Genomic DNA, 14,448 nt, shown 5'->3' with positions numbered 1-14,448 from the left:
AGTGTCTTTTCGGGAAAGTAAGCTTTACCAATAATGCAGCAATAAAGTTCCTCTAAACCTAACACTGACACATTGTCAATTTATTATTTTCATCACACTGAATAAATTAATGAATAAAGGAAAAAGTAATGAGAAGCATCCAAATAAATAATAATAACCCACACGAAAATAATGCTGTTGTGTGAGCGGAAGAGTGAGAGGGGTGTGGTTTGACTGAGGAGCCAGAACTGTAAACATTGGGACCGCATGTATCAATGAGATGGTTGGTCTGGTTCATGAAGACCAAAAAATTATATTGTGATTTGGAGAGAGCATGGAATTGAGGACATGAGAGCGATAATTGACCACAAGAGAATGATTCGAGAAATTGCTCCGTAGTAACGCCAATGATTGAGCTCGTCTTGACACAATTTTCAAACAATTTAGGTTGCACAATGCACATCAAACGTGGTGACAAGAATGAAATTTGTGTCGCTGATAAACCACTGAGAGCTTCACAATCAAAAGCGCTTATTTGACCATCGGTCGCATTCTCAAAGATGTTGCCAGGTAATTGTTGAATTTGAATTCCTAAAAAACCAACAAACGTAAAGGTTGGCATGTGTATGATTGAGCTTGGAGTAATTTTCGCACTCGTATAGGCTGAAGCAGTGGAACTCAAGTGCAACCAATTCATTCTTCTAAAATCTTGTGGAAGATTGTCATTGGCCAACAAGTCCCCATTGAGAAACATGGTCTTGAGGACTGAAATTGTGTTGGTTGAAATCGCTTGAGCTTGTGACAGGGTAAGACCATTCAATATGTCACCTCGTCTGTACATGTAAAGCTCACTAATTTGATCTGGATTCACTAAACTAAGGGCAAAATTTGGCAACATTCGTATACGATCTGCATCAAGCCCTCTCAAACTCTTTCGAGGAACACTTCTCAAACACAATGGCTGCATTCCTTGAATGGCTTGTGGTGTCATGTATGAAAAACACATCTCTGTAAATGCTCGACAGGTATCATAGGGAAGTACAGAGAGTGACTTGTCATTGAAACCAGCACATGTCTCTCCTGAAAACAATTGGAAAAGATCAGGCTTTAAACTTGAAATGGTATCCATGGAGAGTGAAGCAAAACGTGAGGAATCCATTCGAATTAAAGTCATTTTCGGAATGGATGCCAAACATGAATAACTCATTCCATTCAAACTCGTTAAAGGTAAATTCAAAAAACATCCCTCACTAAATCCGTAACAACTATCAAACATGGGCGATGATTGCAGATTGGAAATTTGAGCTGCTGAAAATCCAATACAAGTATCTGGGTTCAAAACACTGAGTTGTGTGGCAGTGAGTCCAATCATTGAATTTGCAGGAATATTCCTCAATTGATCCGATGTTAAGACTTTGATGGTGGAAGGCAGAATATTAATTAAACAATTCGAGGAAATACCTGAGAAGGCTTCTCCCGAGATGTTCATAAAACAATCCGTAGATATGAAACCAGCACAGGCTGCCCCATTCAACTGGTTCAATTGATCGGAACGAAATCCACTGCAAGCCTCGGATGGAATTTGTGAAATATTGAAAGCACTGGCTGTTTCAAAAACACTCGGAGAAAGAGCATGCAACTGAGAGGAGGTGAGAGAACTCCAATCTACCTCTTGTTGTTGTTGTTGAGCGTGTACCAAGTGAAGATCTTGATGATGGGAGAGGCTCAACACATGAGCCATGAAAAGACTAGCAACACACTGCAGCAGCAACAACGGAAAGACTTTCATGATGATGATTGCCATGAATGGAAATGTGTTGAATCTCACCCCAAACTACGATTCAATGTTGATGATGATGATAGGCCTCTGATGAGTAAATATTTTGTTCTCAGCAGAGTGGATCCCTGTGTGATGAGATATGATGGTGCAATTTTTTAGGAGTTCTTTTCGGAGAGAAGGAGGCCATGGATTTCTGTCAGAAGAAGAAGTGAAATGTGTGTGAGCTTTAAATTTGATACAACTCTCATGATCTCCAATGCCAATCACAAGGACTTTATCAGTTTATCGATAAAATTGTACGTTACAATAACAATAACACAATTTTAAATTTTTTATGATGATAACATTAAAAAAAAATTCGTCTTTACTTTCTTACAATAATACACACTTACATAATTCAACAACAGCAACAACACTCTTGTTGAATAGAATTTTCTGAGACATTTCTGTAAAGATAGAATTCGTATCAATCATTTTTGACTCTTTCAAAACGGAATTTAACTGGGAGTAAGAGATTGAGATTTTTACAAAAACAAGGCTTGTTTTCAATCTCCTTCTTCTTCCGTTATTGTTTTAAAAAAGACAGAAATATTCTCGGTTGTGTTAATTAATCATCATCAACACCTCCACCAATTCAGGACTGTTTTAATTAATAATAATTATATTTTTATCACATTACCCACAACTCCTGTAGAAGATCAATTTATCCCACCGTGTGGCCACAACACGATACCATCATCATCAATTCGACCTCTACATATTTTTCAATTCGACCATCGTAGAGAAGAGCCTTTTATCATCATCTACAACAACAACAAACAACCTCATAATAGATCCAACAACACAACCCTAAGATCATCACCATGACCTTCCGTAATCTTACCAGTGATGAAGTTAACTTTATGATTTTCAGATACCTCCAAGAGTCAGGTTTTAAGCATACGGCGTTCTCTTTTGCCAATGAAAGTGGAGTTCAAAATTGCGCATTCAGAGGCTCAGAAATACCTCCCGGTGTACTCATATCTTTCATACAGAAAGGTGTACAATTTCTAGAGATTGAAACCAGAATCAGAAACAAAACGGATCAGGTGAATTATGATACCGTTTTTGAAATGTTGCTTCCCGAAGTTCCAAAAGAAAAGCTTTTTGCTCGAACCATTCCAGACTCTATTGCGTCATCCTCAACCACTAGTGCATCCCTCTCTGGAACTACTACTGCTACACCCAACCGATCGAAATCATCGGCACAAATTGCCTCATCAATATCCTCGTCTTCTCTTTCAAATGCAGCCACCACTTCTTCTCTAACAACAACAACAACTTCCACCACTTCAACACCTTCATCCACAACAACAGGCAGACGAAAGAACTCGAATGCTGAGAAGGCCTCTTCGGGAAGTGCACGAAATGGAAGTGGAAGGCCTTCGAAAAAATCAAAACAAACACCAACACCCTCTGCCGCCACTACCACTGCGGCAGCTACCGCCGCTTCTACACGTGACTCACACGTCATGCAAGATGAAGAGGATGCCGTAATGACCATGGCCAGCGGTGGTGCTGGTGCTGGTGGTACAGGAGTTGTACAGCAGGGAGCAACGCCATCATCGACCGAGGATCATCAGCAACTACCCATCTTAATTGATGACAGTCAGGTCACAAAATTGAAAGGTCACACTCACGAAGTATTTATTTGTGCTTGGAATCCAGTTCGTAGCAATGTTTTGGCATCTGGTTCGGGCGATTCAACTGCTAGGATTTGGGAATTGGTTAAGAATGAGGTCGGAGCCCAAGCTGCCCCTGATCAACCCATCGTATTACATCATGGTGATCCTGTTCTTGACACATTTAACCAGGCGACCACAAAAGATGTCACTACATTGGACTGGAGTGCAGATGGCAAGAAACTTGCCACTGGATCCTACGACGGAAAAGCTAGAATTTGGACTGCTGATGGTCAACTCAAAGCTGTATTAGATCAACATAAGGGTCCAATATTTTCATTGAAATGGAATAAGCAAGGCAATTATTTATTGTCTGGATCCGTTGATAATACTGCCATTGTTTGGGATATTGAGACGGGCTCTGTAAAACAACAATTTGCTCATCACACTGCCCCTACCTTGGACGTTGATTGGAGAAATAATACATCTTTTGCAACATGCTCAACCGATCGCATGATTTATGTTTATGAGTTGGGTACTAAGGATCCAATTAGAACATTTGCAGGTCACGAAGATGAAGTGAATGCAATTAGGTGGAGTCCAAATGGAAGTCTTTTGGCCTCATGTTCTGATGATTTCACAGCCAAGATTTGGTCATTTGGATCATCATCATCATCTTCTCAGAAATGTGTTTTCGATTTGAAGGAGCACACTAAGGAAATTTATACAATCAAATGGAGCCCCACAGGTCCAGGAACAGATTATCCCAATAGGAATATGGTTTTGGCAAGTGCTTCTTTTGATGCTACCATCAAGTTATGGGATCCTACTGTTGGAAAATGTTTGCACTCTCTCACAAAACACACTGATCCAGTTTATTCTGTTGCATTTAGCCCAGATGGTAAATATTTAGCAAGTGGCTCATTTGATCGCTTCTTGCATATTTGGTCAGTGCACGATGGAAAACTTGTAAAGACTTATCGTGGAACTGGTAGCATTTTTGAAGTGTGCTGGAATTCAACAGGTGACAAGGTTGCAGCTTGCTTCTCAAATTCATTAACTGAGGAATTTAATGTTTGTGTTTTAGATTTCCACATGTAACTCACCTTTCAAAATAAACCTGATGTCATGAATACTATTTTCAATATCAAGGCATGACATGACTTTACGAAATTAAGAGTGACACAGTGGTTTAACTCGAGCCAAAATTTGCCAGCGAGTTTGGTTTTGTAGTAAAGAGAGATGTTTTTCTCTGTTATTCTGTCATTCTGAACAACAGGCCAAATTAATATATTGATAAAATCATTAATCTTGTTTAATCAATATTTAATAAATATTTATCAAATATTTATTAATAAGATTAAAAAAATGGCGGCTCTGGCATGGCTTGCTCATCAGATACAATCCATCGTGGACCCGAACAGTCCAATGTCTTCCGTGGCCATGATCATGTCGGGATGTGTTCTTAATGTGATTGTCTTGGAAATGATTTTAAATTTGGACTCAAAGATGGGACCTCTGTTAACTCTTATTCAATTTATATTTATTTCTCTTGAATCATTACGGCATAACATTGACTGGGAAACAAAATCTTTGAAGAAGAGAGCCATTCCTTTATGGTTCTACTCTATTCTTGTGTTCTTGTTCTTTTTCCAATCCGTTGTAAATAATTTAGTTTTCAAGTATCATATTTCTATTATTTTACATACGATATTCCGATCGAGCTCCTTGTTGATGAATTTATTGATTGGAATTTTACTCTTTGGTAAATCACAACCAAAAGAAAAGATTATTTCTGTTCTAATGATTACAGTTGGAATATTTATTGCTGTCGTTGCATCCAACAAGAGTGAGTCCATTGTGTTTGGACAAGAAATTGTTGGAACTGCATGGGTGATGGGTCTGATACTACTTACAGCGAGTCAATTTTCAACTGGGTTATTAGGAAATTTACAATCGTATGGCTACTCGAAATATGGAACAAGTGATGAGAATGAGAATATTTTCTATTCACATCTTCTCTCCATTCCTTGTTTTATTTTCTTTAAAGATGACCTTGTGGAAAATTTTGGATCCATGCAATCCAATCCAATCATGTATTGGTACATGTTTTTAAGTGTACTGACTCAAATTGTTTGCATTAAGGGAGTTTACAGATTGACAGCTCAAACCAATTCACTCACAACCACATTGACCATTACAATTAGAAAGTTTGTGAGTTTATTGTTTAGTATTTTCTATTTTGGAAATACTTTTACGTGGCTTCATGCTGTAGGAACCTTTATGGTGTTTTATGGAACTCACCTGTTTGTACAAAATCCAAAGTCAACCATAACGAGCGCAGAGTCAGCTCGCTCACAAAGTTTGTCTTCACCGACAACAGAGCTGCCCTCTTCAACAAAACTTCCACCCTCGAATGATCTCAAATCTAAGCCTGTGCAAAATTAATTGTTCAAATCTTCATCGAATTGTCGCCAATTTTTCTTTGCTAAAGCCACACAGAGTTAAATATTAACAATCAGTGTTAGGTTGTAATAATTATTATTATTTATAAATATTTAAATCTCCATCTCATTCCAACACCTAAAATGGTTGACCTTGTACTGGTGACATTCTTGAAAAAGGAATTCACATGACCCAATGTTTATTTAAATTCGTCGTCGACAAAAATTGAGAAATGGCAAGAAGGCTTACTAACTGCATTGTTGACGACTGGAGGTGGTACCATCAGAAAATTAGTGAGATCATCCACATCTTGGGTGGCAAATTGAGGATTCGAATAGTTAGTCCACTTGTCAGGTCTCTCGTGATTTTCTTTTTCTGACTCTTGCTCACTGGGCAATACACGTGGCACAATGTGTGGAGTGGTTGAGTGATCTCTCTGTATTTGAAATGGTAGTGTTCTCGTTGAGGCTGCATGTGCCAACTTCTCTGCATGATTCACCGACTCGTCATAAATTACAAAGTTATTAAGGGGAGAATTCTTTTGAGCCAAACTTGGATTATTCATTTTCATTTTCATGGGTTTCATCATGGTTGGAGGTTTTGCAGTGAGAGGTCGAATCGAAGATGGTTTCTTCGACAAGGGATTGAATGGAGCTCTTTGTCCAATTCCACAATTCTCGCCACCACTGCCACCACTAACACTTGTACTCTGACCTGACTGACTGTTATAATGTTGGCTCTGATTCAATAATGACATGGATGAAGACGACGACAACGACGACGACGACGACACACTCTGTCCTGACTGAGTCCGATTGAGAATACTCTTCATGAATCGTGCCTTCACTCCCGTGTGAAATGTTTCAAGAGATTTGAGAGGTTGTGCTCCTCGATTCTTACCTTGTTCCAGAACAGCATCTGCTGCTTTCAAATCCTTTCGATCCTCCAACACAGTGGCCCACCGAATGTACAACTCGGCATGAGAGAGACCAATCTTCTTGGACTCGAGAAAGGTGAATACATCAATGGGATCTAAACATTGATCGGCATATTTCAACCACACTTTCAAATATCGTTCATCCTCTCTGTATCTTTCCAATAAGGACGAGGACGAGGAGGACGAAGATGACAACGAAGAAGAATCATGTGGTTGTTGTTGTTGTTTCTGAGAAGAAGAAGATGATGAGAGAATATATTTCGTACAGGCCTGTAAGGTCGGAACATATTGTGAAGACTTGTTAAGGGTTGGATAATTCTTCTCAATCCATTCAATGTATTCGAGCCAGACACTGAGAGGATCCACATGATTGGAGAGAATCGATGTGGAGGCAATTCGTTTCTCAAAGACTTTCCGTTCTTGACTCAATTTGGGTTTCATGTTGTGATTTTCAAAACAAACCTTCTTGATCAAGTGATTGAAATTAAAGAAGAAGGACTTTCCGTGATGATTTGTCTTGTGAGAGGAGTTATTATAATTGGAAGGAGTGGTATGAGTAGTGTTGTTGTTGTTGGTGTTGTTTAGGCAGATTGGAGAGGAGGATGGAGAGGAGGTAAGGCCATTGTTGTTGAGAGAGAGTGTTGTTGATGTTGAAACATCATGTTCGTCTTCTTCCTCCTCCTCCTCACAAGGATCAACAGCAGGTACAAGTTGAGATTCATCTATCATCATCATCATTGTGATGTTGTTGTTGTTGTTGTTGTTGTTATTGGAACTTTCTGTTGCTGTTGGAAAGGAAGTAGGAGGATGGAATGATAATGAATTCATCATAAAGATGGGAGAATTCAATCGTGTGGTGGTTGTCGTTGGTGTTGCTGATGTGGATCGAGTGGAGATGGAGGGATTCACATTCGGTGGATCATTCATGATGGATCGTCCTTTCGAAATCCAATCTTTCCTTTCTTTGAGGACTCCTCTCAGAGGTGATGAGGAGCCTTGAGAAGAACAAGAAGAACACGATGATGATGATCCAAACACTCTTCTCAAGTCCACTGCTCGACGACCAGTCTTGAGAGGAATGATGTTCTCTTTGGATGATTCAAATTCTTCAAAATCGACAATGACTCGACGCTCTTCGTCGTTCTCTTCTCCGAAGCCCCCGAGAGGATGAGCCACAGATGAAAGCTCTTCTTGCATTTCTTTCAATTTTTTAAAATTTTAAAATGTAACGGCTAGAAATTTCAAACGTTTTCCTTTTTTATGCATAGGGATAGAAAATAGACGAACCTCGGTGAGAATATCATAAAACATGTTCTTTGGAATGTATTCGTGTGTACATGATAATAGTTCCTTCGATTTTAAAAGAAAAACACCGATAAACATCAAAGCTTACATTGCGGTTCCAAATTCCTACCTTCCCTCTTTCTCTGGAAAAAATATTTATCCACACTGAGGTCTGACAATTTGGTGGCGCTCTTGTTGTTGAAAAAAAGTAAATAACAACAACACACTTGACAATGCAATCCTCTCATCCTTCCTTGGCAGAAACTCCCCCTCCACACATCATCCACACCCAACCATTTCCTTCCGCTGATGATGATGATGAATTTCATAGCAATGCTTTCAATCCATTTGCTATGAACAACAACAACAACTTGAACGACTCAATCAACCCTCTCAACAACGGGTTGCATGAAGAGGCTTCTTCTTTCCGTTTTGATTTGAATGATACCCCCTCAACAACAACAACAACACCTTTGCCAATCAACAACAACAACAAAACCACCACCACTACCACCACTATGAATCCATCCATCACCACAGCATCCCTTGTTCTCAACAACAAAAAACTCCTCGATTATTGCCATCCTGCTGCTTGGCTCTCCTTCTTGGTGGTCTTGGTCGTCTTTCTTGCCATATCCGGTGCTTGTTTAATGTATCCTGTTCTGTATTTGAGAGATTTCTCTTCGGAGAAGACCATCGTAGAGAGTACAAGTATTACTCTGAAACCCTATTACGTTTTGTTTTGGCAGTTCTATAAGGGTTACACTCCTCCCTTTTTACAGGCAACTAGGAAAATTCAAGTTCCAGCCAATGCTCGATTCATGTTGTACTCGTTTACTTCAAATTCAAGTGTGGAGACGATGGTGTTTAGAAACACAAAGGAATACTATCATTCACTCATGAAAGCGACAGACGACATGATTTGGAAGGGAAATCTCAACGAGACGAATTTCCTTCTCGAATATCCATTAGAAAGAAGTTTTTTCTCCATTTCTGAAAATACTTTTGCTTCGAGATTGTTTGCAACAAGAATTGTGAATGACACGACAGGAGAATCCCAACAACAAGGGTGCTGATATTGTTTTTGAAAATTTATCGTTTGTGTCATTCCATCAGAAAACAATTCTTCATCCAATCAGGTAAGTTGCACATGTGCATGCACGGGAATGTTTGGTTCAATAACACAATTTTTGATAACAACTTTTCACAATAATTGCCAACAGTGGAATATTGAGAGCTGGAAGATTCACTGCATTGATGGGTCAGTCCGGATCAGGAAAATCCACATTTGTAAACACTCTCGCAAATCGAGCCTTTCATGGTGGAGAAGGCTTTGGAAAAGGTTTTGAACTCGTTGCCGATGAACCAACCTCTGGACTTGATAGCGAATCTGCCCTCAATCTTTGCCAAATCTTGAGACTCTTGCCGAAGAAAACAATTCCAACATTTTGTGTGTCATTCATCAACCTTCATGTGAGATTTTAGAGCAATTTCATGATATCATGTTGTTCAGTGATGGACATTTATTGTTTCATAGCCCTGTTTCGATTGTTCTTGAATCGTTGCGTGAGATTATTCTTTCACAGCACATGAGATGCAATCCATCCGATGAAATTCTTCGAACTCTGATCACACCCCAAGGACAACCAATTATGGATTCCATTTTGAAAAAACATTCACAGATCATCATGGAAGTGACCATGAACTTGGGAAATCTCTCCCTCGATTGGAATGACATGAAAACTGCACCATTTTTCATGCACTTTATCGTTTGTTTGACAAGAGCAGTGAAACAATTCTGTAGAGATTGGAAGAATTTAGTATTTGAAGTCATTGTGTCATTTGTGGTGGGTCTCTTAATTGGAATTTTATTCAATGGTCTCGAGTTTGTTGGTCCACAACCCAAATCGGATTATCGTCAATGTCCACCTTCGTTGAGAGCTATTTGCATGACGCCACAGAACGACAGTGTCAATGCATATGCCTCTTTTTTAGTTTTGGCAGTGTCCTTAATTGCAATCATGAGAGGACTCCGAGTGTTTGGATTTGAAATTGAGAGCAGGTCTCAACTCTTGGATGTATTTCTTGGCAAAAGATTTGGTGTCGTTGGTTGTGGTCATTATCATTTCATTGAGCACATCGATTGGGCTTGTGACTGCATTCCCACACATGAATTTTGTCATTTTCTATGGAATTGTCTTTCTGACTATTATGGCTGGTTTTCCACTCGGATACACCTTGTCCTTCTTTTTTGAACCAGCCATTGCTCAACTTGCAGCTGCCCTTGTCGTGATTGTGTTTTACAGTTTAGCTGGAAATAATCCAACCTTACCTGAAATTGAAAAGCTTGCATTTCCCCTATCCTATTCACATATATTCACCTAGTAAGTAGTAGGAATGAATGAATTTTATCACATGATTCGAATGTGCTGAATGAATGACTAATAATTATAATGTTATGGAATGGTGTGATCACTCTCATGTTGTATGGATTGATTGGATAATAATCTTTTTGAAAAATACATCCTCATGTTGTATGGATTGAATTGATATTTCCTCAGCTTTAGATACATTAAGGGTTTAGTGTACATGCATGAACTGGACACCAGAAGAAAGGAACAAAGTATCTCTGAGGCCCTAAAGATGAATGGCTATGAATATGAATCCTTGTTTTTCTACTATTATGCATTGTTCTTTTGGATGATCGCCTTTCGATACATGGCCATGTATTGCATGTGGGCATGGAAACCAAGATCTTTATTTAGTAAGATGAGTTTCCATTTCAAAAAGTGGACAGGTCGGATGGGTGTCTTTTTGGATCGACGAGTGGTCACTCCTGTCCGTGCAAAGATGTCATCGAGGAGGAGACACCTTTTGGATACACATGTTTCATTAGATCCGACGAGTGGCACCATGGTGTAGAAAGTTTTAAATTGATTTGACCAAGTAAAGATGACATTCACTTCAGTTTTTCAACCGTGTGTCGTTCGAAATAATTCACTCTCGCATTGACAGTTGCTTTGCATCATCTTGTGGTTTGCATTTCTTTCAAAAGATAACGGGGGAAAGTAATTTCAACCCACTATTCCCTTTTTTATGCCTCCTGAACTATCGATTCCTTTCATGTAAGATCAAAATAAAAAGCAATAGAAAATCCTTGAGCTCTTTTCGTGTTGCCAGGAGAGAGACAAGAAATCCCAAATCTCTTTCTGAAATCCTCTCGTCATCAAAAAATAGGCAACAAGTCATTTCGACGCACGTTCTACAAACAAGCCGACCTTTCTGTTTCGGGTGAAGGGGATTCGTTGCTAGAGTGTGTGAAGTTTCCTCGTTTTCTCTCTCAGAAAGTTGGGAAGTATATTGTTGTTTCATTATTATTGATTCCTCTTGTGTGTGTGTGTGTTGAACTTGATCATCACCCGAGCTCGAGAAGGGTTTTTTCATCATTCACAATTTTCCTATTCCGAACTCAAAAACAACAATACTACAAACATTTCATCAAGTTGTTGACTATCACTACCAACAACAACAACACTATTCCATTACTCCCTCCATCGGCTTTTAATTTATTTGTTTGATAGAATTCATCAACGTTTCATCAACGCTCCATCAACCACCATCATCATTAATTCATCTTCAACACATCACCATGGGAAATAATCCACCGAATGGACACATTGGAACTCTTCCTCCAAAGCCTTCTTCTTCCAAACATTTGAGCACGGCCTCATCATCGGGTACTACCAATAACCCAACCACACTCCATCTGAATTTAGTCGTGAATGGCAACATGATGGGAACGAGCACCAATTCATCACCGATTGCTCCTGGATACAAAAACGCTAAATCTTCACAGGAAGCAGCAATTGGTGAATCACTCGAAAGTCAAACAATGAATATACCCAATGAAATTACAGTCATGTCTTTTAGCATCCGAAGAGATTCTGTTTTTGATGGAATTAATCAATGGAAGAATAGAAGAGAAACAATAACGAATATCATTTTGGAGAGTAAAGCAGATATCATTGCTGTTCAGGATGGACTTCAACATCAAATTCTAGATTTATTTACATTACTGAATGAAAGGCAAGAACGTTCACAATATTTATGGTTTGGCCTCGGACAGAATTATAATCACAATACGAATGAATATTCAGGAGAATATATAACAATCTTTTATAATGCTGAAAAGATTGAGCTATTAGACCAAGGATGTTTTTGGTATAGCTACTCACCCTCAACGAAAGGAAGCAGAAGTTGGGATGCTGTGGCCCCACGACTTTGTACTTGGTGCAAATTTAGAAATATCAAATCGTCCAAACAAAGTTCATTCCATGTATTTAATACTCATTGGGACATTGGTGTAGAGGCTAGGAGAAACTCGGCATATCTCATTCGAGAATACATTGAAAATTTAACCTGTGACAAGGATGAGGAAAATCAAATTATTCAACGACCGTGTATTGTGATGGGAAATTTAAATTGCTTACCTGACTCGAATGCAGTTCATTTGTTGAGTACTGGAATAGATTTGGGAGCTAAAAACATGGATGATTCCAATTCTGACGACGACACAGCGAGCGATGGATCTAATTGTGACTCAGATGACGAAGAAGAATCATTTAAGCTTATCAGTGCGGATCCAAACCATCACCCAACCTTTGTGGGTTTGAATGGAGATGGATTACATTCTTCCTCTTCTTCTTGTAATACTTCCACCACCACTCCTTCCATGACTTCTAACACAAATCCTACCACCACTACTACTTCTGACGGAAATGTCAATTCTTTTTCGTATCCTCAAAAGATACAAGGCAAATGTACAGATTACATATTTGTTTCTCCTAATATTCAAGTTTTGGATTTTAGGGCTATCACTGAAGTGAAATGTAAAAATACAGGGAGAAATGCATCCGATCATCTCCCAATCATGGCAGCTCTGTTGGTCTAGTGCTCCAAAGATTGGTTCACATATTTTCTAAACATGAAATTCATGTCCAACAAGTTCACACGATCACCAAACACCACCAAACATCACCAAACAATTTTTGAGAGTATACTTTTACAAGTAAATTTATTCATTGAAATTGATTTTCAGAGAATTGACCTTGTTTGTTCTCTCTTGAAACTCTCATTTCCCACCATTTCAATATTTCAGCACCTGTCAAATGTCATATCAAGTATATGAGCTCGAACCAAACACAAAAAAAATGCTCACCAACGTCAGGTAATTGTTCTTTTGAAATATTCGTCGGAATCAATGTATTCAAACATTATCAAGTGAAGAGTTCGCTGAAAAAGTTGCCGAAAAAGCAATCGGCCTCATGTGGAAGAGAGCTAGAAATCGTATCGGAGAATGGACGAGCTTTATTCCCAATGTTGAACCATACATGCGATTTGTGTCACTCGGAGTTTGTTTGTGTATGTGTTCATCTTTGTATTATTTTGAGAGAAATTCAAATCTTTAAACGTGATTCGAAATAATATTTCAAAATGATTTTTTGCATTCCTTATTTAAATAATAATTTATAATATTTATAATTTTGACGATAATGCATGACGGTGATGATGGATTGTGGAAATGAATTGATTTTCAAACAAATCATATGAACATTTATTTGGAAAAAGTGGCTCTAATTGCATCGGTTGGATTATTCTTGATTTATTTCTTGAAAACAGGAGCCAAATTTTTAGATGATAATATTTTCAATCTCTATGTGGGTATGTAATGACATGTTGTTGTTATGGTGTTCGTGTTGGTTTGGGTGATCCATATTCCAATTGGTGACACCACCTCTAAAATTGATGTCATCCCACGGCGGTCTGCGTGACACCAATTCATTCATTCATTCATTCATCTATTAATCACATTTTCACAGCCATTTATTGTGCACTCTATGGATTGATTCTTCCATTCCTCGAAATTCCAATTCCAACCTTTCAACGAAAAGTTCCCATTCTCAACATTTATCACAAAAACTTTTTAGTGAGAGGAATTGTTATCATTGTGTTGAGTATATTTGTTTGCTTTACTGTAATTTCGGCATTACCTGGTGCAGGTGGAATTATTGTTGGATGTGCTTACATTTTCTTATTGTACATGAGAGGAATTGAACCAAAATGGCTCACTGAAAAGGAAGAAGAACCAAAGGCAGAGTATTCTCGATTGGATCAAGAGGATGATGACTTTTAATAATTTTTTGTGAACTTGGAACATTATTCGTGTAAAGTGATCAAACTATTTCATAAATCGTATCATTACTTTTTAAATGTCATCAGTAGTTAATTATTTACTTTTCAAAGGAAGAAAACAATTCATTGTCAACTTTATTTCATTAGAAAGTCATATTTTATCGAATGAC

The 14,448-nt window shown here is 38.4% G+C and overlaps 8 protein-coding genes across 8 annotated transcripts; 6 read left to right on the top strand and 2 right to left on the bottom strand.

Moving 5' to 3' along the window:
• Nucleotides 1–106: 106 nt before the first annotated feature.
• Nucleotides 107–1,768, bottom strand: FDP41_010630 (uncharacterized protein; the record flags this gene model as incomplete). The annotated part of the gene is made up of 1 exon (XM_044700950.1): nt 107–1,768. The coding sequence occupies one exon, from the start codon at nt 1,766–1,768 to the stop codon at nt 107–109; it is 1,662 nt and encodes a 553-aa protein (XP_044568278.1).
• An 854-nt stretch (nt 1,769–2,622) lies between these two features.
• FDP41_010629 (uncharacterized protein) lies at nt 2,623–4,521 on the top strand (the record flags this gene model as incomplete). Its single annotated transcript, XM_044700948.1, has 1 exon — nt 2,623–4,521. The coding sequence occupies one exon, from the start codon at nt 2,623–2,625 to the stop codon at nt 4,519–4,521; it is 1,899 nt and encodes a 632-aa protein (XP_044568277.1).
• Nucleotides 4,522–4,788: 267 nt separating this feature from the next.
• Nucleotides 4,789–5,868, top strand: FDP41_010628 (uncharacterized protein; the record flags this gene model as incomplete). The annotated part of the gene is made up of 1 exon (XM_044700947.1): nt 4,789–5,868. One exon carries the CDS (start codon nt 4,789–4,791, stop codon nt 5,866–5,868), a length of 1,080 nt encoding a protein of 359 aa, XP_044568276.1.
• A 196-nt stretch (nt 5,869–6,064) lies between these two features.
• Nucleotides 6,065–7,999, bottom strand: FDP41_010627 (uncharacterized protein; the record flags this gene model as incomplete). Its single annotated transcript, XM_044700946.1, has 1 exon — nt 6,065–7,999. One exon carries the CDS (start codon nt 7,997–7,999, stop codon nt 6,065–6,067), a length of 1,935 nt encoding a protein of 644 aa, XP_044568275.1.
• A 320-nt stretch (nt 8,000–8,319) lies between these two features.
• On the top strand, nt 8,320–9,162 carry FDP41_010626 (uncharacterized protein; the record flags this gene model as incomplete). Its single annotated transcript, XM_044700945.1, has 1 exon — nt 8,320–9,162. One exon carries the CDS (start codon nt 8,320–8,322, stop codon nt 9,160–9,162), a length of 843 nt encoding a protein of 280 aa, XP_044568274.1.
• Nucleotides 9,163–10,162: 1,000 nt separating this feature from the next.
• Nucleotides 10,163–11,008, top strand: FDP41_010625 (uncharacterized protein; the record flags this gene model as incomplete). The annotated part of the gene is made up of 2 exons (XM_044700944.1): nt 10,163–10,470; nt 10,648–11,008. The coding sequence occupies 2 exons, from the start codon at nt 10,163–10,165 to the stop codon at nt 11,006–11,008; spliced, it is 669 nt and encodes a 222-aa protein (XP_044568273.1).
• A 727-nt stretch (nt 11,009–11,735) lies between these two features.
• FDP41_010624 (uncharacterized protein) lies at nt 11,736–13,037 on the top strand (the record flags this gene model as incomplete). Its single annotated transcript, XM_044700943.1, has 1 exon — nt 11,736–13,037. One exon carries the CDS (start codon nt 11,736–11,738, stop codon nt 13,035–13,037), a length of 1,302 nt encoding a protein of 433 aa, XP_044568272.1.
• A 259-nt stretch (nt 13,038–13,296) lies between these two features.
• Nucleotides 13,297–14,279, top strand: FDP41_010623 (uncharacterized protein; the record flags this gene model as incomplete). The annotated part of the gene is made up of 4 exons (XM_044700942.1): nt 13,297–13,313; nt 13,368–13,507; nt 13,715–13,807; nt 13,966–14,279. 4 exons carry the CDS (start codon nt 13,297–13,299, stop codon nt 14,277–14,279), a joined length of 564 nt encoding a protein of 187 aa, XP_044568271.1.
• Nucleotides 14,280–14,448: the final 169 nt, after the last annotated feature.

This window comes from Naegleria fowleri (genome assembly GCF_008403515.1).
Source record: "Naegleria fowleri strain ATCC 30894 chromosome Unknown tig6, whole genome shotgun sequence".
NCBI classification, from domain to species: Eukaryota; Heterolobosea; class Eutetramitea; order Acrasida; family Naegleriidae; genus Naegleria; species Naegleria fowleri.
Note: the sequence above shows the minus strand (reverse complement) of the source record. Positions and strands in the feature narration are given on the sequence as shown.